The sequence below is a fragment of the Hypomesus transpacificus genome, chromosome 10 (genome assembly GCF_021917145.1).
Source record: "Hypomesus transpacificus isolate Combined female chromosome 10, fHypTra1, whole genome shotgun sequence".
NCBI lineage: Eukaryota > Metazoa > Chordata > Actinopteri > Osmeriformes > Osmeridae > Hypomesus > Hypomesus transpacificus.
Window position 1 is genome coordinate 6,239,657 of NC_061069.1, and position 27,173 is coordinate 6,266,829.

A 27,173-nucleotide genomic window follows, 5' to 3' on the forward strand; every position below is an offset into this window, starting at 1 on the left:
AAATCCCCCTGTGTTCTGAATGTTACATTTGATCTGTTTCGGAATACATTTTCAGAGGGGGAATTAAAAACTGTGACAATAAAACTCACGTGTCCTCACATTCAGAGAAAAGCCTTGCTTGCATCCATTATCCAGCAACCTACAAGGTCTTTTACAACATAAAATCTACCATAAAGGGATGATGTACCTCAATGTGCAGTCCTTCAATTCCTTTACATGAACTAACATTGCTCCATCCAAGCCAACATATCCTCCATTACAATTCTGTGATAAGAAGATAAAATACCAAGACATGTAAAATGCTGCCTTGTCACTTTACAATCCATTGTCATGTCTCACCGTGTCTCACCAGTAAAACTTGAGCAGTAAGGTACTTTGAAGTTAACATGAAATGATGTCTACAACTGGGGTTTGAAGAGACAGGAGACTCATTTTAAGCATTACACATTCCATTTTTCTCACTGGCAAATTGTCCAATACTCTTCACATCTCTGCTACCGACAAACCGAAATAGACCCATATCTACATGGGAAGACAACTATAATGTGCTGGAACAATCGGATCGGTGGCTTCAGGATGGAGGCTTTAGGACTGTCAGCTTTAAGTTAAATCTACATCACGGAACACAGTTTCACAAGTCATGCGAATTACAGTAACTGGAATTAGAAAAAGAATCTTCTAAATATTAATGATAAAAAAAGAACATAAGCATTAAGTAAAAAACAAAATTATATATTATTAGCTTGTTAAACACAGTGTATTCTTTAAAATTTAATTACATATCATAGAATACTTGTAAACATCCATCTGGCTGGCTGACCCCTCACTCATGAAATAAAAACGGCATTTGGTGATCAGCTGCACATCATTTGTAAAAAGAGATAAAAAGAGAACAATGGAGAGAAGGAGGGGCTCAGAAAGAATTGATTTAAATAAATATCACATTCCAAAGAGGCAGACGTTTCCATGTAATCATACGTTTGTGTATTTGTGAATGGAACCATATTCTGAAGAAAAAAAAGTTAATTCAAAAGTAATTAAAAAAAGAGTAATAAAAAGAAGGGAAAATATGACATTTTGAAGGTAAAGAACCAAGCAGTCTTGTCACCAGTTTCCTCGTACCGGTAGGCTGCTGTACCGGCCTGTCACAACAGTGCAACAAGATAAGCTACAGTGCACATCCATCAGAGAAAATGAAAAGTAAGGCCCCTGAAAAAATATCCTCTTTCTTCTTTTTTGTTATCCAGGAAAAAATAATTAATAAAATGACACATTTTACATAAAAATGGTATTCCACACTGTAAGAAAAATATATAAAAAACATGAGCTATACCATCCTGGAATTAGTGTCTGATGAGAAATGTCCAATGTTTTGTTTTTGTCGACGGCCCCTGTTGTTTTTCGGGCATTTCCTGCAAAAAAGCAACAGTCAAATTACATCGACTGCTTTGTAAAAAAATATACATTGTTTTAAATGTGTGTTTGTATGGATGAATTTCACCATGGATGTCAGTGTTTTACTCAATGTTTAATTGTATTCTTAGACCACTTAAAAGCGCATGGCAACACTTTACCTTAAGGTTACATTAACTAATATGAAACTACATTGCAATAGCTGTAGTAACAACATTGTAGTTACATAGGAACTTCTATGTAGTCACACTTCATTATGATTTAGTGGTACAAGTTCTTTCACATCTGAAACTGTGTAGGGGAGGTTTGACTGTAGAATACACACGTTAACCAAACATGTATTTGTCACAGTTTAACACATTATGCATTTGGCCTCATACTAGTCACATTATTTAGCTTCCACTGTGTCCCACAATAATTTGAAAGATTAAAATATGAGGCCTCAAAGGGAGACATGAGCTGCCATGCCACCTACCTCGTAATGCACATCACCACGGCAACAATGATGGCGATCTGCACGGCTCCGATGATGGCGGCGATGAGGACGTAGTGGAGCTTCTGTCCGCTCGGCACTACGTACAGGATGTTGAAATCCTGGGGCTCTTCACATTGGACGCCCTTGTATCCAGAGTCACATCTATGCCACAGTCACAAGAAAAACAGTTAATTTAACATGAGAGCTATACTTGAGTGTACTGACACATGTTATTGCATTGCTGAAACAAATCTTCTTCTTTTTTCATGCAGGTTTTAGTACAGAATATATCAATGACAATTGGCAACTCCTGATCATAAAAAAAGTGAAAGGCAGTTTTGTTATTTGTTTATTTAGTAATTAATACAAAGGTATTATATCTGAAAATAAGGCCTGGGTCTGTATCAATTGAAGTGGATTGAATTAAAAGTCCATCCACATCTTTATTGATGCTTAGCAGAGTGCCTTTGCAGCAGTCAGTCAGTTAGTGAGATGAGGCGAGGGAGAAGGATGTGACCACACAGGACAGACCTGCAGGTGGCTGTGTTGTACTGGATCTCACAGGTCCCATGCACACAGAAGCCAGCGAAGCTCTCCGTACAGGGGATGGGCCTCCCAGCGTAGAAGCCGTCCCCTGGGTCTGACTTGTCTGTGGAGTCAGAGGTCACATGAGATTTATGAGACAACGCTGAATGAACGCTGACCGGGCTTTTAAAGAGCAAATAGGGATCTTAATGTTGTGTAGGTAGTATTGTTAATACTAGCCTAATTGTGTCACAGTAAAATGTTTTCATATATTGTATGGAAGCTGTACAGATAAATACTCCTCTGAATATACAGCTTCATTTATATACGTACAACATAACCCTGGAACCTTTCAATGAGTAGCTATGAGCATTTAGATTGCAGCATTTAGAATCACTGGATGTGATAATTACAGGGCCATATTCCTCATTCATTTCCATAACCGGTTGATATAATATGTCTAGCACTGTTACTGGCCTTTATTAGCTCCATAAGACTGTGCAGCATTATTTATTCTATTGATTCAAGGACTCAGGCTTCATTGAAATTCATTCCCAGGAGAGATTTAGCACAGAAAGAATACATGAAAATGAAGTCCTGTATTCTATTAAATTCTGTTTCATCTCGGCATTGATCATCAGAATAACAGGCTTCAGGGTATACTTATGGTCCATGTACAGTACTAGTGTCATTGTATGTTTCATTTGAGTTCTGGCTTCATATCTTTATACCTTCACAAACCCCTGATCATTTTCTTACCTATATGATCCGGCTTGAATGAACGATCAATCTTCGGGACTCCATCATCACTCTTCCCTATTTTCTCTTTATCTGTTGTGCAAAAATAATATACACGATAGGATATCAGTAAATATTGTCTGTACACACGTTTTGTATGTATAGGTAGTGTACATACGTGCTGTATGTTTATATACACTCCTGTATGTTAATATACATTCTGTATGTGTATACAGTAAAGGTCAAATGTTTGGACACATTTTCCCAACCACACTAAAGTTGATTTAACAGTAGGCAACACCCATGTTTGGGTACTGTCAAGGTTAACTGAATGTTGAAATGTTTTGGTCCATGGGTTGCAGGAGGCATGTCTAAATTAAACAAGATGGAGGACTGTGGAATTCTAATAAATATTCACCACATCCTGGCATAGCTGCTGTTCTGTGAGAGCTGGTTCCTTCATCATATTCATCCCACACTTGATAACAGTTTGTGTCAACTCTACATATACATGGTACTGAAAACTATTGCTGTAGTAGTTGATACTGTTTAATACGGCATATTTCCTGAGTCGTGATTTCATGTTCCAGCATCTCTTTAGCTTTAGGATGTATGTGTAGATGCATATCAGTCTACAAGGGGAACAGCTGGATTCAGCCTGTCTGAGATGAGATAGTTCTTCAACTGTTTATCTGTGTTTGGAGGAGCTGATTGTTTGCTTTTCGGGGATTTCTAAGGACGTGGGGGATGTTTACTCTTTGTCTTAGAGCCGAACTATCCGTCAAGTAGCGAGGCCATTCTAACCGAGAGGACGTTTGTGTCTCTGCATGTGGTGCATGAGCGTGTGCACGCCTGCACATCAGTCAGTGACAGGTAGTTCAGGGAGGTTAGACCTGTTATGACAGCATTTTGAAACCTCCTATATTAAGGAACGGTCAACCGTTGGTTGCATCTGTGACACAACGCCACTCTTGTGTAGTTGGCTGGCCCTGCAGGGATGCAGGGGTGAGGGAGTGCATGCTAAACAGGAAGGATGAGTGGTGAAGAAAAAGGTGTGGCGGCAGTGAATACGTAAACACAGCCTGATGAGACACTAGTCCATCATCTCCAGAATGTTTGCTTTGGTGCGAAAGTGTATGTATGTTAATATGGTTGGCTGTAAAATATGTTTGTTTTTGTTTCCAGATGTTAGTTTGTAAGTTAAAATGATAAAAGAAGGATTAACAAGCTCATTTAGTATGTTTTATCTTCACAAGGTATCTATGTGGCTATGTGGCACAAGGTATCTATCTATCTTCAAAGAATGACAATAAACGAAAAATCAGAGAAAGTCCAAATTACTTTCTCTGATCCTGTTTAGCCAAGTAATCCTTAATTTACACATTTCAAAATGTAGAACTGTGGATAAATCATTGTTGAACAATGTCACAAAACAAAAGGCTGTGCCCTGGAGGATGGACTAGGTCCAATTAATGTTAAAAAGCATTTGATCAAATACAAGTATCAAGATTCTGACATAAAGTTTACAGTTGTTCTCACTGAGCAGGCGGCTTCTTCCAGGTCCTACTGGTGTCAGGATTTCCCCCTTCTACCGAGCCAATCACTGGCTTTGTCACGCCGCACCTGACATTTGACTGCCCTCAACGGTCGACAAGAAATCCATAAAACCTGTCCGGATCCTGTCCACTGCCAAGACCTATAGAGCAACACTGATTTAGCGTTAAAGCTTTATCTAGCTCGTCCTCGTGTCAAAAAAAGGAGAGGCGGTTGTAATTCCGGGGAGTGTATAAACTGAATTCACGTCTGAGAGCAAGTACTTTGAGGATGTACTTGGACAGGTTTATAAAATTGCTTGGGGAGTTGGCACAGAGAATTTTGACACATCTAACAACAAACTGAGACTGCAAATGAGCTTCTTGTCCACATGCCCCCCTTGAAAAAGTAATCCAGTGCAAAACTTCTCATATCACGCCACGGCTAACGTGAGCCATTTTAACCCCCTCCCTTTTTTCTCTCTAAGAAAGATGTCCATGAGGCACACAAGACTATGGCAACTTCTTTGGGGCTGTGGTAAATCGAATTTAGACGCTTGTGCGCGACAGGCATTTGGAATAGAAGGGGGGGAATACATTTAATTTATTTTGAGGATCGCTGTGTTTGTTTACTGCTTCACAGGCTTTGGTGCGCTCGGCTGGTACACTCATTGATTTGCATGACGGATCGGCCGTCTCAGTGGCTAGGACAGGTGTTAGCCTGGCGAGGGCTTATCTGGCAGTGTGCAGCTTCTGTTGAGCCAGCCTTACAGTCCGCATGACATGAGCAGGACAATCACGGGGCTTTTTGTCAACTGATAGGCTAGCTAACCCATGTAATTATGAGCTCAGCATACAGGATACTGACACTGGGCTGACACTACAGCCTGTGAGGATATATATTTTGAATAACATAGTTCATGTAAACGCACCTGTATCTTTTGAACACATTTTGTAGGACAAGAGCCTTGGAAGTAATGTACCTTGAGCTACAATTTCTGCCACTGAGAAGTGTTTCTTGACTGAGCCGTTTTGACGCTAGCGTTGTACAAACGAAAACAGCTAATCAGTGTGAGACAAGCTTTTTTTTATCCACCAACATAAATACACACTCTGAGACCACATTTCAGACATAGTTCAGACATGCATGTCATGTCTCTCAGGCCTTGAGACATCATTTTTTAGCTCATTTAACTCATCAAATACAGCGAGCCCATGACAACCTTTGACACCAGTCTTTGGAGAGACAGACTGCATAGGATGGGGTTAGCTCAGTGGTGATGATGGGTTCGATCACCCCTCTGTACCGTACGTTGCTTTGGCTAAAAGCGTCTGCCATATAATGAGGTCAGTTTACAACTAAAGCGAGGTAGCTAGTATAGTGGTTTAGTGTTCAGAACACTGCTGCTGTTCAGTCCTACCTGGACATCTCCCCAGGTGTTTGACGTCAATCTGCTCCTGCTTCATACACGAGGCCTCACGGACCAGACAGGGGTTGTTGTAGGAGTTCCCGTCTGTGGCACAGACTGGATTCTCATTGTGTCCGCTGCAGTCAATGTTACATATGCACCTAAAGAGAAGAAGCCACTTTTAACAGCTGATTATGTTGACTTCAAATAGAACCTTGTTGTTTCAATCGATGAGTGTTGGTCACAGTAGATAGATTAAGGTTTAAGGGATGGGCATGAAAGTTATGTTTTTTGCCAATGTTTTAAAGCCAGTTGATTTGGCAACCTTTTCTGGAAGTGTGTTCTATATCGCACTTATATAGCCCTTTCCTCTAGTTAGTGTTCAACAACCTAAAATTCTCTGTATACAATGTCTGACATTAAAATAAAGTTCAGAACTCACCAGACATCCTCAGAGTCCTCGTCACATTCGGCTCCATATTTGCACGTGGCGCACTTGGTGAACTTTTTCCCAACATCAGTGCCTGAGCCCTCATATTCTGGAGAGAAAGATTCCAAATGGTTTAGTAAGGCTAATTGACATGCAGGTTTTGTTCCTGTTCATCCTCATCCTAAATGCTCTGCCAGGCTCACTGTCTTCTGTTCTATGTGCCCTCTCCTAGAAATTATCTTTACATACATTTTCAGTTCCACATTCATTGTGTTAACTGCCAGTAACAAGGTTTATGGCTTCACAGAGATACATTCGTTGTTTTGTTGTTGTGCAAGATAATTTCACTGAATACAATCATGCAAATTAATCAGACACAACACCAAAATGTTCCGCCTACAATGAAGTACCATCCACAGGAGAGCAGTCAAAAACCAGTGGTGGCTCACTCATTCTATTAGACAAGCCTGAACGAATACAAGATTTTTCCAGACACGGTAAAAAGTCAACAACCAAAGCATATACAGTATATAACCTGGCATATGATATGTCAGGGTAGTGGTGATTTGGCAATAGAGTGTAGTCACGCTGAGAGTCAATAACAAGCTTCCATCAAATATCAGAGAAATGTGGGGGGGGATTATCTGAGCCCAGATGACTGGGCGGCAGTGATCGAAGGCCATTTCATTATTCATCAAGTGTAATTTCATTATGTAAAGAATACCGCCCACCTCCGTCAAAGAGGATTACAATTAACCCATATTTTATCAAATGTGATAATCCCCTTAGAGTATGGAGACCACAGTATATATGGGTTTGTTCCCTGTGACAGATTGGAGGGCTGTTTTTATGGATTTATTGGACATGGTGCACACTGGTCAATAGATTGAAATCTGCTGCTAAGGCTTTGTTGTGGTTTAGGCTAGTTGAGTGTAATCTGTGTCCGAAGATTGTGTTATTGTGTTGCTAACTGAGTAGCATTTCAAATAATAAAATGCTAATGTATTATTGTACATTTCTGTCAAATGGTTTTAAATAATGTACAACCCCTTCTGTTAATCAGCAGATGAATCCCTCTTCTTGTAAAGAGAAGTCAATGGATAAATACTTTTTCTATCATGCTACCATAGAATAGGATCAGACTGTTGTGCTAAGAGAAATGAAAGAAATACAACGAGAAAAAAATATGTCGCTTTCAAACTCAATGGCTTAAACTGATCTGTCATATGGCTCAAAAACTGCATGTGAATCCTTTGGAATAGTTACTGTGGAGCTTGTCAGCTAGAACTCTCATTTCAAATGGTTTGTTTCAAATGCAAATATTCAGCTTGCCAAGGTGAAACATGCTTCTGTAAAGAAAGGAACACACAATACACCTACAAGGTTTCTTACAGTACACCCTGTGCGTCCAAGCCCTTCCGTCCTCTACATACCCACAATCAACATCAGAATTCACTCTTGTTCTGCACATTTTATCTGCATAATCACAATACACTGTCCCCCGGACTTCCTACGTCCTTATTGTCCAAGAATGTGTCTTCAGCAGATAGCTAAAGCAACGTTCAGCAGCACAACATGATGAGAGACTCTAATTCAAGTGTTCAACCCCCATACACGTATCCTGCTACTCTCAAAACAAGCATACTATGGAAAGAATATATTGCCTAGCCTTTTCCCCCGCAGCCAAAATCAAAGTCACAAACATCCATCATAGGTTATTATAATCTGTCAAAGGTTTTAAAATGTGGCGGCTTTTTATTCAAACAACAAATAGAATATTAGGTAGGATGTGCACGTAGTCAGTAGTGTTGTCTCTGGGGGAGTGATGGCTGGGCATCAGCGTAAATCTCTCAGAAAAACACACACTCTCCCAGAGATGGGTTACTGATGCTCTCCCCTCCCCCAGCTCAGCCACTCAATTCTGGAAGTCAAACAAGGGCAGCCACTTGATCATGTCACAGCACAAACACCAACCAACAGAGAGGTGCACAAACATAGGCAGCGGTCGTCTCAACGCGTGGAGGACTAGGAGGGCAAACGGAGCAGACGCACACACATACAAACCTACTGTGATAGCTGTCAGAGACGGACAGGCCAGACACACCCTTACTGGATCTTGATCATAACAACAAGACCAAACCCGAGCAGGCCAAGAATTACAGCAGACATACACAGAAACCCTCGAATTCCAACCCCGACAGTCATGTTGAACAACAAACGTTGTGGCAACAAACACAATTTACAGTCTATCGACAGCGTGGAAGAGTGCAGAGCTTAGAGACCTAGGGGATGGGTAGGGATTTAAAAGTTTACTTTTCTAAACAGCCACTTGGCAGACAAACCAATGGTTACGGTTAAGGGACTATACAAGCATTTAGCTTTAACGTAATTGGGGATCATAGCCTGCAATATTAGTGTACTTCTTATGCCTTTGAAATAGCCCTTGATGGACTGTAGAAAAAAGACAAATTCAGTCTTCTGAAGCTCATGCATCTTTCCACCCACTGTCAGGGGGCATTTGTTTTCTTGATCAGTACCAGACGTTTTGTGACTGTACATACTGGTAATCGATGTTAAAAAATATCAACCGTCTTTTACTATTGCAATTAGGTCATCATTTTATTTCGTAATAAGAATATGACATACCTCCATCGCCAGAGCCAGAGCCTGTGTCTGTAAAAAGGAAAAAGATGATTGTGAATGATCAATTAATTCAGTTGAATGTGTAGTTTTCAATTACATAGAAAGTCTACCATGCCATGTCTCCTTAAAAGAGTAGCCTACTAAAATAGGACAGGCCATCATACTTCTTGGCATGAAACAGTTGCATTAAGAAAATAATCCTGAGAAGACAAAACTTGGCATCGCATTCTAGACCTAAGAAATGGACACTAGCTTCCAAAGACTCTGGCATAGAATCTACAAATTAAGGAATGGATGCTGGCTACTCTGTTGAATTCAATATCACGTTAGTGTTGTAGCACTTCTTCACAATGTCATGGTCTAAAAGCTGTACACAAAACAACCAAACCCTCACAAAAGAACCATTCAGCTTATAGGCTTCTCTCAACTGCTGTCACCAATAATACCTGGACTTTAATCCAACCTGTATTGCACCATTATTCTATGGAACGTATTATGCCAGATGACAAAAATGCTAAGATTAGTCAAGCTAAGGTTGCCTTAACCTTACCATTGTCTTCCTTTTCTAAATGTTATTTTTCCACATCCTTGGTTTCTTTGGAAACATTTTTCCCTCCTCTGGCAGATCCTGGAATCCCCATAGCAAATCTAGAGGGATACACTACAATGTGGACCTCTCAAACTATCCCTTAACTCCTGCTGGGGGGAAATGAATGGACCTGGTCCTAGGTATTCACAGCGTCCCCTTGGCTCATAGCTGACAAACGCTTCAATTACAGGAAGCATAAATCTGGGAGGGAGGAAATTGCTCGGATTGAGTGGTGTGGGAAAGGAAGCAGAGGGCATATCGTTGATATGTACCCTTCCTAAAGCGTAACAAGACCATCGCGCTGAGGTGCACCAGTTGGGAAATCAGGCCGCTGGCCCTACAGATTGGGTTCACCGTGCTGCTGTAGCATCGCTACAAGTTTCCCCACACTTTTGGCCATGTGTGATCACTACTTAACCTACGGCTAGTTTTGCGGCGGGGGGGGGGGGGGGGGGGGGGGGGGTAGTGTCTCCAGGTCACCGTAAAGTTAAGACTGTTGATGAGCAAAGCATCTTAGTGCCGGGACGCCAGTCTCAGAGCACGGTTTGAAATGTTTGGTTCCAGACCATAACATCCAGCGGGATTCTCCTGAGCTGCAGCCTGGTCTGTCTCATCCTCTGTCTCCTAATTAGAAATCGATCTAGAACTGATAAACAAGGCCTTTTCTGACCAATCAATGCGACCAATTATGCATCAGGGATAGAGTAAATTTGGCAGGCAGTCTCCCTCGAGGACTGAAGACACATTGGTTCAGAACCACTACTGTATTTTGTTGTACTCGGATGTTCTAGTAGGACTGCAGAGGTACTAGTGGTTCACTGGTACCAATACTGTACCAATAATGCACCAGTACTGACACTGTAGTTGCTGGATGTATCACGATAACACTCACCAGCAGAGCAGGGTCCATCAGACACTCGTGAGATGAGCCTCTGCTGTTTGCAAGCAGCCTGTCTCCTGTAACATTCATTCTGGTAGGTGTCTCCATTGGAGCCACACACAGGGATGTAGCTTTTGTGACACTGAAATGAAACACCCAGAACAATGATGAAGCAGAAACTCACGGTGAACTCATGTTGTTTTTTATTCATTTGTTTAATGTTAACTATGCCTTACCTCATACCTTATAGTACATAACAGGTTTGCCATAAAATATCATCAATGACTTTCACGATCAATCAGTCAACCAATCAAGAGAATTGGTAGGAGCACAGTTGTGATGAGACTGCTGTGTATAATGCCATTCCATCTCATTTATCAATCAATGAGTGTGAGGAACTAATAGTTCCCGGAAGCCTGTGATAACTACGGCAGACTAACAAACATTGACTAAATTAAGGCTTTCAGTTCTGCCCCAGTATCTTCCCGTTAGACCTGAATCTCTCTCTCTCTCTATTTCTCTCTCTCTTAGGTATCTCTCTCTAAGGTATCTCCCTCTGGACTCATCACACACACACCTGGTCTCCTTCTGTTGTAATTACAGTCACATTAAGGAGAAATATGGTGTCTTTCTCATCCAGCATTCCGTCAGTGGAAAAACAACTCAGGCTAAACAAATAACCCCCCACCCACCCACCCACCCACCCCAGAGGCAACCAAGCACATAATGAATTAGTTTTCAATTGGAAAATATAGATATTTTAACACTTTCTTTGTGGCCCTGCCAGTTTTAAGTGGGAAAAACACTTTAGAGGAATAAGAGATGCTAGGTACAGGTGGACCTTAAGAGTAAATTAAAAAATAAGAACATATGTTACTGTACTGTGGCTAGGGGCCTACCGGTACTCTACTTCAATCATCATGTGTCGCAACACGTCCCTATTACTAAGAACGTCGAAAGCTACAAATGGAGGAACATTGGGTAGGGCATTGTTGAGAAAGCTGTTTATAGGGAATGTGCTGTTTTCAATTTCTATCCAAATTCCTGATAAAGACTTATGTTAATTGGACTCAATATTGTTATGATAAATCCTTTCCCTCCGAGTAGACACACAGACACACACACAAACTAGCATGGGTGAGCGCAATCAGACATTCAAATGACCTCAGTCTGTAAAACTGACAAAGGCAGACCCACCACACATAAACAGACACAGTGTTGCCACAGACATCATGTGTCCTAAATCACATACCTGGAACTGGCACACACACTTCAGCTGGGCACCATCATCCCTACAGACACCCCCAAACCGGCAGGTCGAGTCATCACACACACGCAGGTCACTCTTCTTCTCTGACAGGTCTGAAAAATAGAAAAATGGACGACACTTATTCAACAATTCATTCTAGTGTTCATCTGTTTAAATTAGATGATTAAACATCATGTATATCATGTATTCCCCACATGTCTTAGCATGTATTCCCCGAATATATGCTAAAACACAATGCCTTAGCATGTTTTGTTTAGACATTGTGTTTGATGCTCATAGTTCTAGGCACAAAATATAAAATAATCATGCCTCTTTAAGTACAAACTGTATACCTCTAAAGGCAGTGCTTCATACACCTAATAAGAAAATTCAAGTTTTTCTTTCCTCCTACAGCTGTGCCCCGCTGTAGTCAGTTCAAAGCTAGCAGTGACAGATGAAGAAATGGCTTTTGTTTCTGGCAAGTAGCCCTGACCGCTGTACTGGGGAGTCGTCCCTTCCCTATACTAATGACAGAGTTTGGTGACTCAGAAATGTGGGGAACTTAAATTAGCGTCGTACTCTGCTGAGATAAAAGCCAGGGAATCCTGCCCACCCATGGTAAAAGGGGAGCAAAATAATGTAGCTTTAGCATGTATTACTCAGCCATGCCTCTGTAAGTGTCACACACCGTGGATGAGCGACCTTTGAAGAGCCTGTAATGATCTGTAATTACTGCTTTCCAACCAACTCAAAATGCCTACAGCGCTAACAACTAGCCACACTAACCAAACAAAGCTTCAAGCTGGGCCAAATTATAGAATTAAGGCAAAAAACAAAATGCAATAGAATACTAACAGGTATGACTAAAATTGTCTTTGCAGAACCCCAACTGTCTGCCAATCTCAGGTATGTGGATTCTGGTATGATGTAGGTCAGATGTTTCTGATAATGTATACTGTACTGTAAAACCTTTACTAACAGAGAAACACAAAAATGCTAGAGAATGCTAAGTAAAAAGTACATGGTAGTCAAGCAAAAGTTTTTATTTTGTGTATTGACAGTAATGCTCTGTGTGCTTATCTTATAACTTATATTCATAATTTGGAATAACATTCCAAATCCATCACAACAAGCTTGCTGGGAAAATCTAGGCAATCCATACAGGCTCATTTTAGGCTCACAGTGGCTTACTTAAAATAGATTTTACATGTACAATCATGCTTATCTTTCCATCCTCAACCCAAACCAGACAATTTCTATACCCTCAAAGCAGTACAAGTCACCAAAGCAGACTTATCTCTCCTGCTGCACAAATTGGCCGATTACAATCTTTTCCGTCTGACCATCGCCTCGGTAACGCTACTATGTCTGGTCTGCATGGTCTGTGCAAGTGCCGGCAGTCGCTGAGCAAAGCATGTTGGGGTGGCGGGCCCTGAACCGTCTGTGTTCTGTCATTTGTTCTGGGAGAGGCCTGTCAACAACAGCCGTTTACAGCAGCTGTCCACTGCTGGCTGGCCTCAATCTCTCATTGTTTCCTTCCTTCCGCAGGCTAGTGTGCCTTTCATGGCTAATTAAGTCAAGCCATTGCCCCATCCATCAGGGAAGATTGTGCCTGGCAGGGTGTGGTTGAGGAGGAAAACGTGTTTGTGTGTGTATGTGTGTGTGTTTGGCACAAGGCACTGGACTAAGATGACTTGAATGTATTTGGATGTTTTTATAACTGAATATAGACCCTGAATACAATATAGACTAACTGGCATGCATGCTCGCGCCTGTGTGTTGGTTTGTATGGTTGTTATTGACCAGACATTTTCACTATTTCAAACATTTTCTCATACATATTCCAGGGACTACACTGAATAAAAATGCACATAATTCCTTATCCTGATCCAGCCAGAACTAAAGAACCCACTGGCCTGTGGCAGTCAGGACCTGGGGCACATCGACCTCCCAAATCCCCCAGCTCGCCTGAGTCGTCATGCCCACCTATCAGTCTGTCTCTTGGGTCGTTATCTACCCCAAACCCCCTGACTCCAGGCTACAAGACATCAATACCTCATCTCCTGTCTGAGAGACTGGGGCCTACACTCTACTGGTTTCCCTAACTCCACCAGAACAGGTCTTTAATGCCCTAACCCTTTCATTCTTTCAACTGGAAAAACAACCGTACGTTTCCAATACCCATGTTGCCCAGGATTGGTTTATTTGAATTTCTACTACGACATGGTAGTTTAATATTCTGTCTATTACACATTCAATGCTTGACGTGGAATTTTGACCATCTTTGTGGTTTGGAACATCTCATCTCTGTACCATGTAATTATAGAAAAAGCCTTCTTTTAACATTATTCTTTCTGTTAACGTGTATTTTTTAAGAAAACATTTCTTGTTGGACGTGTGGAGCATTCCAATTCTTGCAAGAAAGAAAAGCCATTTCCTAAAACATGCAAAGAAAAAGCATGAACATGCATGCGCACACACACACACACAATACAGAAGTATTTCATGGCAGCAGTTTTCATTTCAGAGTAAAGTACAACCTTTTCAAGGGCGTCTGTAACATATTGATTTTGTCTAAAGGCAGAGACTGGGGAATGTCTGCAATGCATTCTCTCTGAATAGAGGAGAAACATGAGAGAAGGAGATGGCAAACGATCCATGTTCATTAATACCAGGAATCAGCCAAGCATTATGGGACTTAATTCCAACACGGTGTTAAAGAACCAGAAACAGCTAAACAGTCTTTCACTTAATCAGTTAAACCTGTCTTAACTTCTTAAAATCTTCCATTTAGTTATTTCCCCTTCTGTTAATCCAGATCCAGTCCCTCACTTTTACATGTGAGAGCAGAGCTCCTGCTGTGCTTTCTAATGGCTTCATTTGAATAACAGGCTCTGCCTTAAAAGGACAGGCTCCACCTGCCAACTAAGAGCTGAGTGATAGCCTAGGCCTTTTCAGATTCTCACCCTGAGATTTATAGTGGGACAGATCTAATCCTCCATCCCCCAGAAGCATACACACACACACACACACACTGCTGTCCACTGCTTTGGTGTCTGTCTGGATGACTTCCTAATTGACATCCTTGAGGGTTTTACACTTCTATCCCCACCCACACACACACATTAGACTGTTAGCTCATAAGCAATGTCGTGTTGCATGTTTTCCCAACTATTTAGGTTTTGAGAGAAAGTGTTGGGATGACAAAATATGGGATGTAGGCTCTGTTGTCTTTACAATAGATTCTGTTGTCACTACATAGAAAGTGAATGACAGCCAAACCATTCTTCAATACAATGTCTAAGAACTAGAATCCACCTTACCACAAAATATTCCTGAGGAAAGCAAATGTTACAAATTGTAAAGAATGCCACCAAAGTCAAGTTTCTTTGCCGTGACAACAATGAACTCAAATATCATGATCTCGCAAGGCAGATCTGTTCGAATTTCTTGGAAGTTTGCTGTTTCCTTCAAACCATGAGCAAACCAGCTGCTTTGTTTATGTATTAATTAAATATTACATTTTAAATGTTCATCCCCACTCCTTTTGGTGCCTTGTTGCTATGGGCCACTCAGTAAAGCTGAAACCTTGACTGAGAAAATCAATTTGGGATAGATTTATTTGGTACAAAAGATTTACGTCCATCTGTTTTTGGACTGTCTTCTTATCATCACTACAATAAAGTATGACCACATAAGCTAGCCATTTTGTTAACATTGAAATGAAGAACTGGTCAATGGCCACACCACGTGATTCTGTTCCTAATTACAGCACTGGACATCCTGAGGGCTACTAATTAGAACTGTGCCATCCTCCCTCCTCTGTAATTGTGACTAATTTGTCCGGTTTGCGATTTTTTTCAAGGAGGGCGTAATGAGCATTGCAAACACATGTAGCCTGGGGTCGAAGAAACGGTTCATTGCCTTGATCAGTTGTTGCTGAGATCATCTTTACCTGGGAAAGAGATAAATGCTTTGATGTTTTATTCATGCACGGAGCAGCCAGTTTGGATTGGAATGACATTAGCCTTTTTGATATACAGTGCTGGGAACCATAGCAGCTGAAAATGACTCTTGTCAACACTGTCATACACCCAGTCTAGGCCTGCGGAAGCCTCGTTTGCATTAATCTTTTGTCTCCGACACAGTGATAGAAGAGTAAGTAATAGATCTCTAGAGTAACCAAAGAGAGCTGATGCTTTAGAGTAGAGGTTTATAAGCGACCATGATTGCTAGATGTAGCCCAAACGTACTTCCCACTCTGTTTTGCCATAGTAGCCTCTTCAGCTCGCCATCTCTCAACTGCCTCAGGCGATAATCTTGCTGGTATTTTTCATGACTGCTGAACAAATTGTAATATTTGGAAATACAAATTTAAACAAATTAGGTTGCAAGTCTATAAAGTTGTGTTTTTAGAGCAATGACAACAAATGTATGGTATCAAATAAATACCCTCATCCTTGAACTGCATGGCTACTAATGCCACCATTACTGTGCAATGCAATCTACGCTCTAATCATTCTACTCTCTTACAAATTAGAGTAGAAAAATACAAAGCATTGGAGCGTCCTGAGGAAGCCCTCCCTCTCTGCTGACAGAAGGCTGCGCTTATTACAGCCCTGTCCTGTGGGCCAAGCCTGCCCAGTCATCCTCGGCTCCTATGGAGGTGTCTAAATGAGTGTGCCTCTTTCTCTATCACGTAAACAGACAGCACAGGTGCAGGGGAACGGCTCTGGCTCCGAACTAGCGGAACCGTGGGGTGCTTGACGTGCCTTCAACCTGGGTAAAATCAAGATGCTTTTGTCCAAAAGGCACAAATGTACACCTCTGACATCAATTAAATTCAAATGAGAACCATGAATCATAAATTCTGTACTAAAGCTTTTTAATAGTTCGAACCATTGGGAGAAAACCTTTGTTAATTAGAATACTGCCACTACAAATGTATCTTTTCTCTGAAGCAGACTTCTTTCGATTGACACTTTCAAAGACATTGAAGTCTACCAAACACCAGTAAAAAAAAGAAACAACAGTGTAAGCTTTTAGCCTTACTAGGAAGGCACCCTTTTGTGGCAGTGTCTTCTTGCTTCAAAAAGGCATGAATCTCTTACAGCACATGGTCACAAAGGACTTGGGGAACAAAAGTAGGGGATGGAAATCTTATGGGGGGGAGGGCTGAAATAATGACAGTTTCTAACTAAAACCACAGAGAAGAAGCAGGGGCTTCCCAGCAGGAGGCAAAGAACTGGGGGAGAGGAGCTTGACATGATGAAAGATTTAAGTGCTGGGGGAATTCAAAGGCTGAGTGACCCTGTGCCTTTCAGCCTGTAAGCTGCATACAGGCGCTGTCTGTGTATGTGTGTGTGTGCTTCACAGGAGCAAGAGAGAAAGGGGGGTGGTAGAGCAATAAGGGGAGGGGAGGGAGCGTGATTTGGCTTTTGACGTCTATTACCTCGACTGTAAAACCAACCACATATGAAACAAAGAGATATAAAATGGTACAGTTTTCATCTTGATTAAATGTTGAAACCGCTACCCGCCCCCCCCCCCCCCCCCCCCCCCCCCCCCCCCCCATTCCCAAAACCTGAAATGGATAAAGGAGTTGGAGAGAAAAGTGCATTGTCCCTCAGTTGCTCTTCTTTCCAGAGGTTTCCATATGTCTGCATTAACAGGACAAAAGGCCTTGACACCGTATCAACCTGTTGGGTTGAAACCTGTTATCAGAACCCCTTTATGTAACACCAGCCACAGCACGCTTCCCTCCCTTTTCAACACCTAACCCAACTGGTCCTGTGGTTCTGGACATAGCTACACCTCTGACATGAGGAAAGATTATGAGCTGGTAACCTTCATAATGCAAGTGATGCTAGCTCTTCACAGCAAGCTAAACTGTGTAAGATGTCATCTTGGTTTGCCTTTACCTTATTTCTTTCTTTTTTAAATGTATTACATTTTGTCCATACAAAACTCCATCCAAGTTTCCTTGCAATTGAGTAACATTCATATTCCATTTACCGTGTGACTTGTTCTGCCTCTCCCATACCAACCTCCAAGGGGTTGACTAATTTACTGATTACAGAAATAGCCATTCACACCTTGGAATAGCTGTCCACTTGGCAGCTGTCCACCTGCCATAGACTACAGATCTGAGTGTGGGGACTAGATGCTCTGAAGACTACTTTGATATCCCATGTCCTAAGTTTTCTATTGATCCGCTGGATTTGACTCGCTGCCTCCCTGTATCCGTCTGTCTTGGCCTCGCTCCTGATGAAATGAGACCGACTGGCAGAGACTTTCCAGTGCCCTCCCAGTGGACCCTCTGGCATCCTGTAATGCAACCTGGCTGCCCTCCCTCCCTTTCCCCACCATTCTGTCTCCGCTACTAGACACACAAACAAGGACACACCCATTAGAGAAGCCCCACAAATTTGTCAACCGGAGATCAACCAACATACACTTTACGTCCAAAACACGTGAATACTTTCTCGAACAAAAGGGGTCAGTTTGGGTCCGTTTGTAAGGAACTAGCAAAACAAGACAGTGTCAAGGGGTAGGCCTATTCCCAAATATGTTACCATGGTGTCTCCCACCCTAAAGGCAGGGTGACAATCCTGACACCTCCTGCCTTCCTGTGTAGCCCACATTACATCTGAGGGTCATATAACCAGCAAATGGCATCGTCACAAATTGGACAGCAACCAGTCTGCCTTCTCAAGCCCCATGTCAACCTCTTTAATCCCTTCGTCCCAGCAAATGGTATTACAATTTACATAATTGCCGCTCAACAACAATTTCACATTGTATAATTTGTTTCAAAATGATGATTGCTAGTGGGAAAAATACACATTGCACTTTAGCTGTTGCTGCTTTCCACTCTGCTTTCAATGAAATGTATGCAAACCGACCCCTCACCGAGAGCTCTCTGGAAGATGCTTTTGTCTTAACTGGGGTAAGCTCTAAGAGATTCAAAAAGGGTCTGTTGTGAAAGTTGATACGGAGGGCTTTTGTCTTTCCTGTGGCAGTTCTCACAGTCCCCTTAAAGAGTGTTTACAGCTTCTCTGCATGTTCTTATTGTTTGTGAGCTCCTTATGGGACACATTGAAAGAGGGCATGGCAACCACAAACACGCAGCAAAAAGAAAACAGTAAAAATGACAAGTAGAGCAGATCCAACATTTCACTTTTTCTTTGGTCGCCACACAACAAAATGCCTTGTAGATTGTCCTGGCATTTCCATTTAAGGTTTATGGGATCATTTTGATCTGCCCATGCCTTTCTTGCAACCTCAAAGTGAACTAGCTGTCATAGTGTGTTTATCCCTCTGCCAAAGCTTCAGTGCATGGTCCTGAAGAAGGTCTTCTCCCAATCCATGAAATCGCATAAATATCACGGTGAGCGTGTTACAAAGCTGAAAAAATTCTCACTCCAATATTGATTTTGAAGCACAGACACAACCGCTGTTTGATTTGATTTTACTGCTTCATGTGACAAGAGACATTGCCCCCATCTGTAAGACTAAAGAGATTTAGCGGTACGTGTCTCTGCTCCTCAGCAGTATAAGACTGCTCAAATTGCTGCAGCGGTCTGACGTGGAACAGCTAAACAGCTTCTGGTGAATGAGTTACAGTGATCGACAACGATAAAGCAGACAATAGAATACAGAGGAAGAGGGAGCCTATTTCCTGTTCCTGCAATACAAATATCAGTAGAGGTATCCATAAGATTATTACGGTTAATAGAGACAATATAAATCCAAATACAATTATCTCTGAAAACATTTCATGATAATGATAATTTATCAAGTATTTGAGCATAACGGGATAATATGCCTCCTGTGTCCACTCCATACTAGACTCGTAAAGCACGCTTTGAGGCTAAACCATTTCTTCTGTACATGCATAAAGTGGCATAGTAAATCCACCCAAGAATTCACTGATGCGGGACTAATCAGGTCCCATTCCAATTCTGGGCACACACAGGAGGATGCCAGACCCGGGATCTAAGCTCAAACAGCAAACCGGCAGGTGATTTGAACTCAATGCATTTTAATTGGCACATAAACCGATTGAAAGCGCTGGTCTGCAGTGCTGTGCGCCGGCCTATGAAACCAAAGTCTGTCTCTCCAGTTGGGTTTTCTGTGGTCCTGTAAGTGGAGATCACAGATCCTGCTACCGTTCAAGGCACACAGACCCAACCCCATCCTTCTTAGACTCTTTTGTCTGGCCACAATCAATGGGGAAGGGAAGCTACCTCCAGCCTGGCTTTGGCTAATGACTACACAGCAGACCCTTCAGCAATTATGAGCTTGGAAGGTTCAATAATACAGAGGACAGAAACAAAGGCCTGCCCTAGATAGGCACACTGAGCCTGGTGAATAAATAAATACCAATAAGCCTACAAGTAATATAGTATAGAATGTGTATGGTATAAAATAAAAGACAGTGAATGGATATCTGAAATGCTTCTTATGGAAAGTACCTATCTGTAAGGTATGAGACAAAATGTAGCATCAAAAGTTGGCATCAAAATTAAATAACCATGGCAGGACAATATACCCTTGGGGTAACGGGTCGGATGAAAAGACAGAAAAACTAGATGCATCATAAATGAATCCTGCCTTATCTCAAGTTTTTGTGCTGTCCCCATGCATTCCATTTTCTTTCCTCAATACTGAAAGCTTTTTCCACATGATTTGGTGGAAAAGCTTTCCGAAAAGGAAATGTGTTAAATTGCAGGCTTGCTGCAGTGGTTAATATGAATAGAATGAAAGTATCCTGACAAGCATTCACAGTTTTTGTGTTACTAAATGGAAGGAAAAACAAAGAGATGGGTTCCATAATACAGACAGCATTTGGTAAATAGGGGCCAGTCTGGCACAAAATGCCTTTTGTTGCCATGGATGTTGCCACAGAGCTGTACTTCCATCACAAATAGGATGTGTGCACTAGTTATAGACTTTGTCTATATGAATTCTAATAGACAGTGGCTTCCAGGTTACGCCTCAATGTCTTCTAGATTATACACTCTCAGACTAGTACAGTGTCAAGAAACCTGCCCAATCCCAATAGACCCATTTATCCAAATTTCACATCACTTGTGAAAAGTCATAATTAATGGTGAAAAGTTTGTCATACTATCAATCAAAAAAAAAAAAAGACAATTCCAGTTGCACTCAACCAACTGACGCTTTAACCAGAGCAACTGAAGCTGCAACTATTGTGGTACAAAGATTCCCTGAAGACAACTTGTTTTGATCAAAATGACAATGGTCAGACTGTCCTTTTAGCATGGATTAGAAGGCAGTAAGCAGTGCAGACACCATATAGAATTTAGCTAAAACAAGTGGATCTAAACCACAGATACTGCATGAAGGAGCCCTTTCTCCTTGTAGCCTATATTGGGGGGACGTAAAAGGAGAAACCAGCACAAATAGCAGTTCCCTCAGTGACAAAATAGCAGGTTAGCCTATAACGGGAAACTTAAATGTAGTTTAGGAAAACAAATCTTGCATCATAATCTTAATAAAACAATCAGATTTATTGCAAATTCTGTTGAATGTCTACCCTACACATTTCTCAATCCCATACACACAGCACACTACTTACTGCAGGGCTATTGAGGCCACATTTTCTGCCCCTCTGCAACCCTATATTCAACCCATACTTTTTTTTGTTATCAGACTTTTACAATTTCAGATCATACAATGGCTAAGAATGTCCAACCAGTGCAGCTCAGCCATCTAGAGAGTACCTTAAAGACTAATAAATGACACTTCACAAATTTCCCTGGCAGTGTTGTTTTCATAAACCTGTCATTCATAGTTTATCTAAAAAGCCCTTGACGCATACAGTCTTACAACGCATAATTGACAGCCCACACATTAATCTGATGTTATAAAAATCGTTTTAATTTTCTCAGCCTGTGGTTTCAACACCACATCTCAATTGCTTCCAATTTTTCAGGGGAGAAAGACCCCCGTAGGATGCTGTAGTGGGTGTAAAGTATGGCAAGATTAAGGGATGCCATTAGACATATACAATAACTCCTTGTGTAAATATAAGACAGCTCAGTTGATGTAGTGTATTGGGGAACAGAATTAGCATGCTGAAACATTGCCTTATCTACTGTCTGCGGTGCTTACATGTCAGTATCTTTGCTTAGACTGATGCAGTGTGTACTGACTGCGAGGCTACTGAAGATTACAGTTTGTTTTGCTGTGAACAAGAACACTCTCTTCAGACATGAGTACATAAAGGGCTGAGCAGCCTTTACCCCAAATGAAGCCATGGTCCTTTGAAGGCTAAAACTGCTTTGAATCTGAGTGTCTAAGACTTAGCCTCCTGGCTAAATCTAGACGTGAAGGAGTTGTGTATCCCATCTAAAGCACTGACAATACCATTACGGGTTCATTTCGCTCCCGGAACGAGAAGTGTTCAAGGCCAGAAGAGACTGTAGTGAGGTGCCTTCCGAAGAATCTAACAGCGAGTTTCAAGATGAAAGCTTAAAATAATGCATAAATCACAACTGAACTGGTTGATCCAAGCCTCCTTAAAAGGAGTTGACATCTAGGCTGTTTTATGGCTAAACTTGATCTTTTGGAAAAGTTACACCTTTTGATGTGAAATCATAACTTTTGATGTTGTTGTAAGCCATAGGAGTGCTACGTGGTAAAATAGGAAACCACAGAGTATTGTCTTTCTACACCTGAAAGGCTGGAGGGAATACGATAGTGTATACTGTATAGGACCAGTGATGCATCGGTTTCTTCTGAACCATAGTGAGTCATGATACTATACCATGGGAGTCAGGGAACACTGAGGAGCTGAGGAAATAGGGTCATCTAATACTGAAAGGTTGTCTTAAAACAGTGTTTGGGGTTGGATTAAGGATTACTTACTTTAGAAAAGCCCTTAATAGGTCACTTTAATACCATGATGGTGTGATATTCTCTTTGATGGACCGATCTCTAAGCATTATTGCGGAGACCACTGGCCACTTCAACAACACAAATACTCGAGATAAAATGGACTTCCTGCCAAATACCAGAAAAGAGAAACTCTTGTGTTTTCCCAGTTTTTAAATAAATAATTCTGTCAATCAGAGCTTATGGTAATTGAAAATCCAATGTATATCTGCTTGACAAATACAATTCATTGCCTGCTTCTGTGAAAAAAATAACCTTCAAAATGTCACCCCATTGTGCTGAAGTTAATTGGTTCCCTTAAAACCAAGTGTTAAGCTAATTCCCTCTCAGTAGGAGAGAAATCCACCTCACAGAAACCCACAGACAAAAACACTTAAGATTGAACCTAAAGGAATTCAATCTCTACACACTGCAGATACCTCGATCCCCTTAGACCCATCATCTTCTACACCGGTTGTATAGGGCCATAAACGGGCACTGTACTGTGAGTGTCTGGTTCCAACGTCAGGGACCTGTCAGTCTATCAAGAAATAGCATGCCTCAGTTGGGTGATCATACTGTTAGAACAGCGAGGATGTCTTGACACCTTGAGCCCCATGGGACATTGACTGGGTCGCAGTATTGCCCTTGACTGACATAAAAGTCAACAGTCACCGTGGGGGGAGCTGGCTTCTTATGTTGTTTTTGCCGTCTATGAAACACAAACCAAACTTTAAAGGGGAGCTGAGTCTCTCAAAACCTATGGAAAAAATTAGTGTTAAAAATAGAGCTGGCGAGCAGTGTTAAGAATCCCATATGACTATAAACTCATTCCTATTTCAATAATGTGTAACATCCAATGACAGCAATACCAATGGTTTTGCCCTGTCTTTCTCCACAGAGTACAGGTTTCATGACCATAGTAAAACACACATCATCTTGTGTCTCACTGTTAAAGCACAGAACGTGTAATTAGCTGGAAAGCATTTTTATCCTGCATAAAACCTCATATAAGAAAATGCGGGTTATGGCACCAAAAATATGATTCATCTGTTGTCTGTGTTTTGAATAATCCATGGCTGTGAGAGAGAGAGAGAGAGAGAGAGAGAGAGAGAGAGAGAGAGAGAGAGAGAGAGCGTTAGAGAGAGAGAGAGAGACAGACAGACAGAGAGAGACAGAGAGACAGAGAGAGACAGAGAGAGAGAGAGACAGTTACCAAGAATATCATGCTTGTTAAACCTTTTAAAATAGAAAGTGGTGGTCAGTAACAATGTTTATTGTAAAAGGAAATATTTTGAAAATATGGTAGAGATGTTTATCTACACATTAGGGATATTTATTAATATAAGGTTCGGACACTTCTCCCTGAGCTCTCCTGTTCATGAATTTTCTAAATGTCACACTGAAACAATTCAGGCTAAGTGTGCTGCCCAAGGACACAACAACCCAGAATCCTCTGTACCCCATTATATAAAATAGTGAATTACATGACTCTAATTAGTCTGGAGGGCAAGCCTGAAATATTGATATGTAAACATTGCAGATGATTCCAGATGGACTGATGATGGTTCCAACGCCATCATCTTTCAGAACCGTAAATTATGAAGAACATCAATATTCATCCACAGCAGAGCTTGTCGAGATTCTTGTTAAATTTTTTATTAAATCTATTAGATACTGGAACGTGATACACTGTTTCCAGTTATATCATACCGACACCGGCATGTGAGATTCACTCAATCAGGTATCACATTGGGAGGTAATGAAGCTCATGAATATTGCATGAGCTGCTGAATGCTCTATTAATGCAGGCAGAATTTGGGTTTTGAATTTAAATACTCTGAGAGAACTCTCCCTGGGGTATATAGCCTGTAATCTAAAAAAGAAAACTTTCTGACTCTACTTATCTTAGTGCATACAGCAAATGTGTCATCAAAGACTTGGATGACTATAAGGAATTCCTTCATATCCCACACCAGATATCCAAAACCTCAGACTTTCAGAGTTTTGGGATACGGGAGAATGAAGCACGTGATCAAAAATGGTTTCTTCTTAGAGGGGAACATATGTCACTAATAAGAAGCTCTTGCTCTGTAAACCACACAATTACAAAGCTCAGCTCTGAACTGGTTTCAGACCATTCAAAATATGGGGGTGCAGACAGACCTGGTGCACATATGTACTGACACACATGTGCACACACATGCGTACTGACACACACAGAGACACATGAACATGCACACTCTGTTCCAACATCATGACCTGGCACAGTGCTATGATCTTCCAGACTCCATAATAAGAGGCATGACAGGAAATATGGGTTATACGGAAAAGACATCCCTCTTAACCCTTTTTGAGTGTTCTTTATAACTATAGAACCTCATTTGAACACCAATAGAAACATTACTAATGTGTTTACAAGATAAACTGACTGCTTATTCAAAATTAAACTTGGTCCTTCTGACCAATACGTAAATCATGCATTCAGTAAAAAAAAAAAAAAAGGAGACACGCTTTAAATTCCAAATGGTTTGAAAACATGTCAGCCAGTGATCTGGATGTTTCACAATGAAGCCTACTCATCTGTCCATGCTGAAACAACACATTCCTGTTACTTATGCTCCCGATGACCCTGACAATCAACACATGCACACACACACACACAAATACACACACAGGCTGTAGCTAGAAACTGCGATACATGATGCTTATCCCACAATAGCAGTTTTGCTCTAATTCATTATGAGGTTCAATTCGTCTACTAAGCATAGATTACTAGCCACTATGTTGATTACATGGAACTGGGCTAAATCATCAATCTCAATTACTTTATTACACCAAACATTCCAAGGATATACAAAATCTATTCAAATCCCATTTAATGTATGTAATCAGGCCTTGTCCAGGGCATTGCTTAAAGTATGTTAGGCTACTGCATGGACTGCACTGAAATGTTATTTTGGCTGTGGTAATACTTGTCTCATAATGTAGGCTACGTCTCAAATTTGGAAAGAGTATAGGATTTAGTTCAGCCTTCTCGTCTTGGTATGATGAAAATGCTTAATTTTTTATGTAAACACATGGAAGAAAAAAACAATTCTGATTATTCCTTAATAAAATACAGTGGAGAGTACAGAGGATTATAATTCGCTTTTATTGTTAAAGGACAAATCTTCTTAGGTAGCCTATATGTTACCAGATAGAAGGGGTTCAAGAGAAACATAGACGGCACACAATTTTAAAGTCTGGGTGGGGTTCGACTACAGCTATCTTCAATGTATAATAAACCTGTGAGTTATACAACAAACGAGACTATGAATGATGTGTTGTGCGACCATCCCAAAATGAGCTAATTGCGCATCTGACATGTACTGCAATCCCGTATTCTTACGCTTCACGAAACCAACTTGCAGTTGATGAGACGTCCTAAAAAGTCATTCAGACGATTGAGATGTGACAGCTTACTACTAAAGCACAACATACTGTACTATTTCGAGCACACTTACCTGTGCAGTCTTTGCCTTTGCCTTTGCATTCGCCACTTTGAGGGTAAGATGCTAGTGTTCCAGGCAGGGTAGCGATAGCCACGAAGCAGAGGAAAGCTAGGTAAAAGCCAGCCAAAGGTCCATGCAACCTTCTATGGCACAAGGTTCCGAACATGATGAAAAGGATGGAGACGATGCCCAATTAAGGTTACCGTCGCAAAATGTTTCAGAATGTTAATTCAGTTTGAAACCTTTCACTCAATGCTACAGAGAAAAAACTGCTGAATGAATGAGCACGGTATAGCCAGGGGCGCATGTATGTTAGAGAACGCACTATGACAACGACTTGAAAACGCACTGAGATTGTTCGTAAAATCAGTGCTAGAAATCTAGAAATCTTCTGAAATCTCTTTACTCCAAATGCGTATATCTTGTAGAAGCCAGGTGGCTGTCTATATTAGCCAAGATGACAACCGAGGCAGCAGCCAGCATCCTCGCCGTCCTTACAACGCACTCCGGGTCTTTTTATGACTTATCTGACGCCCCAGATCGAAGACCCTGGCGACCGCTTATTTCAAAACAACTTAGTACTTGAATCTCTCTCACACACACACACACACACACACACACACACTCTCTCTCAATTATCAACTGCACTCTTGAGATGTGTTCTTATTTGTAAACTGAAGGTAATGTCAAGTACTGTGATAAAAGAAAATACGACCGATGTACAACAGCTGCAGCTGCAACAGCTACAACAAAGGGATTTTGAGGGGAGAAAAGTCACGTGAGAGTATGCTTTACCGTCCTTCCAAATCCTAGCCCTTTTTTCTCAGCCTTCCTTGACCCGGACCCTTAAAAAACACGGGCGCGAGCGCACAGAATTAGGCTAGTCTAAACACA

At 41.3% G+C, this 27,173-nt stretch overlaps 1 protein-coding gene across 1 annotated transcript; it reads right to left on the reverse strand.

Moving 5' to 3' along the window:
* On the reverse strand, positions 1-27,173 carry tmeff1a (transmembrane protein with EGF-like and two follistatin-like domains 1a). Its single transcript, XM_047027653.1, has 10 exons — positions 26,292-27,173; positions 11,887-11,996; positions 10,647-10,776; positions 9,169-9,195; positions 6,535-6,631; positions 6,105-6,253; positions 3,173-3,244; positions 2,420-2,537; positions 1,889-2,050; positions 1-1,412 (listed from the first exon to the last, which is right to left on the reverse strand). The coding sequence occupies exons 1-10, from the start codon at positions 26,443-26,445 to the stop codon at positions 1,328-1,330; spliced, it is 1,104 nt and encodes a 367-aa protein (XP_046883609.1). The 5' UTR covers positions 26,446-27,173; the 3' UTR covers positions 1-1,327.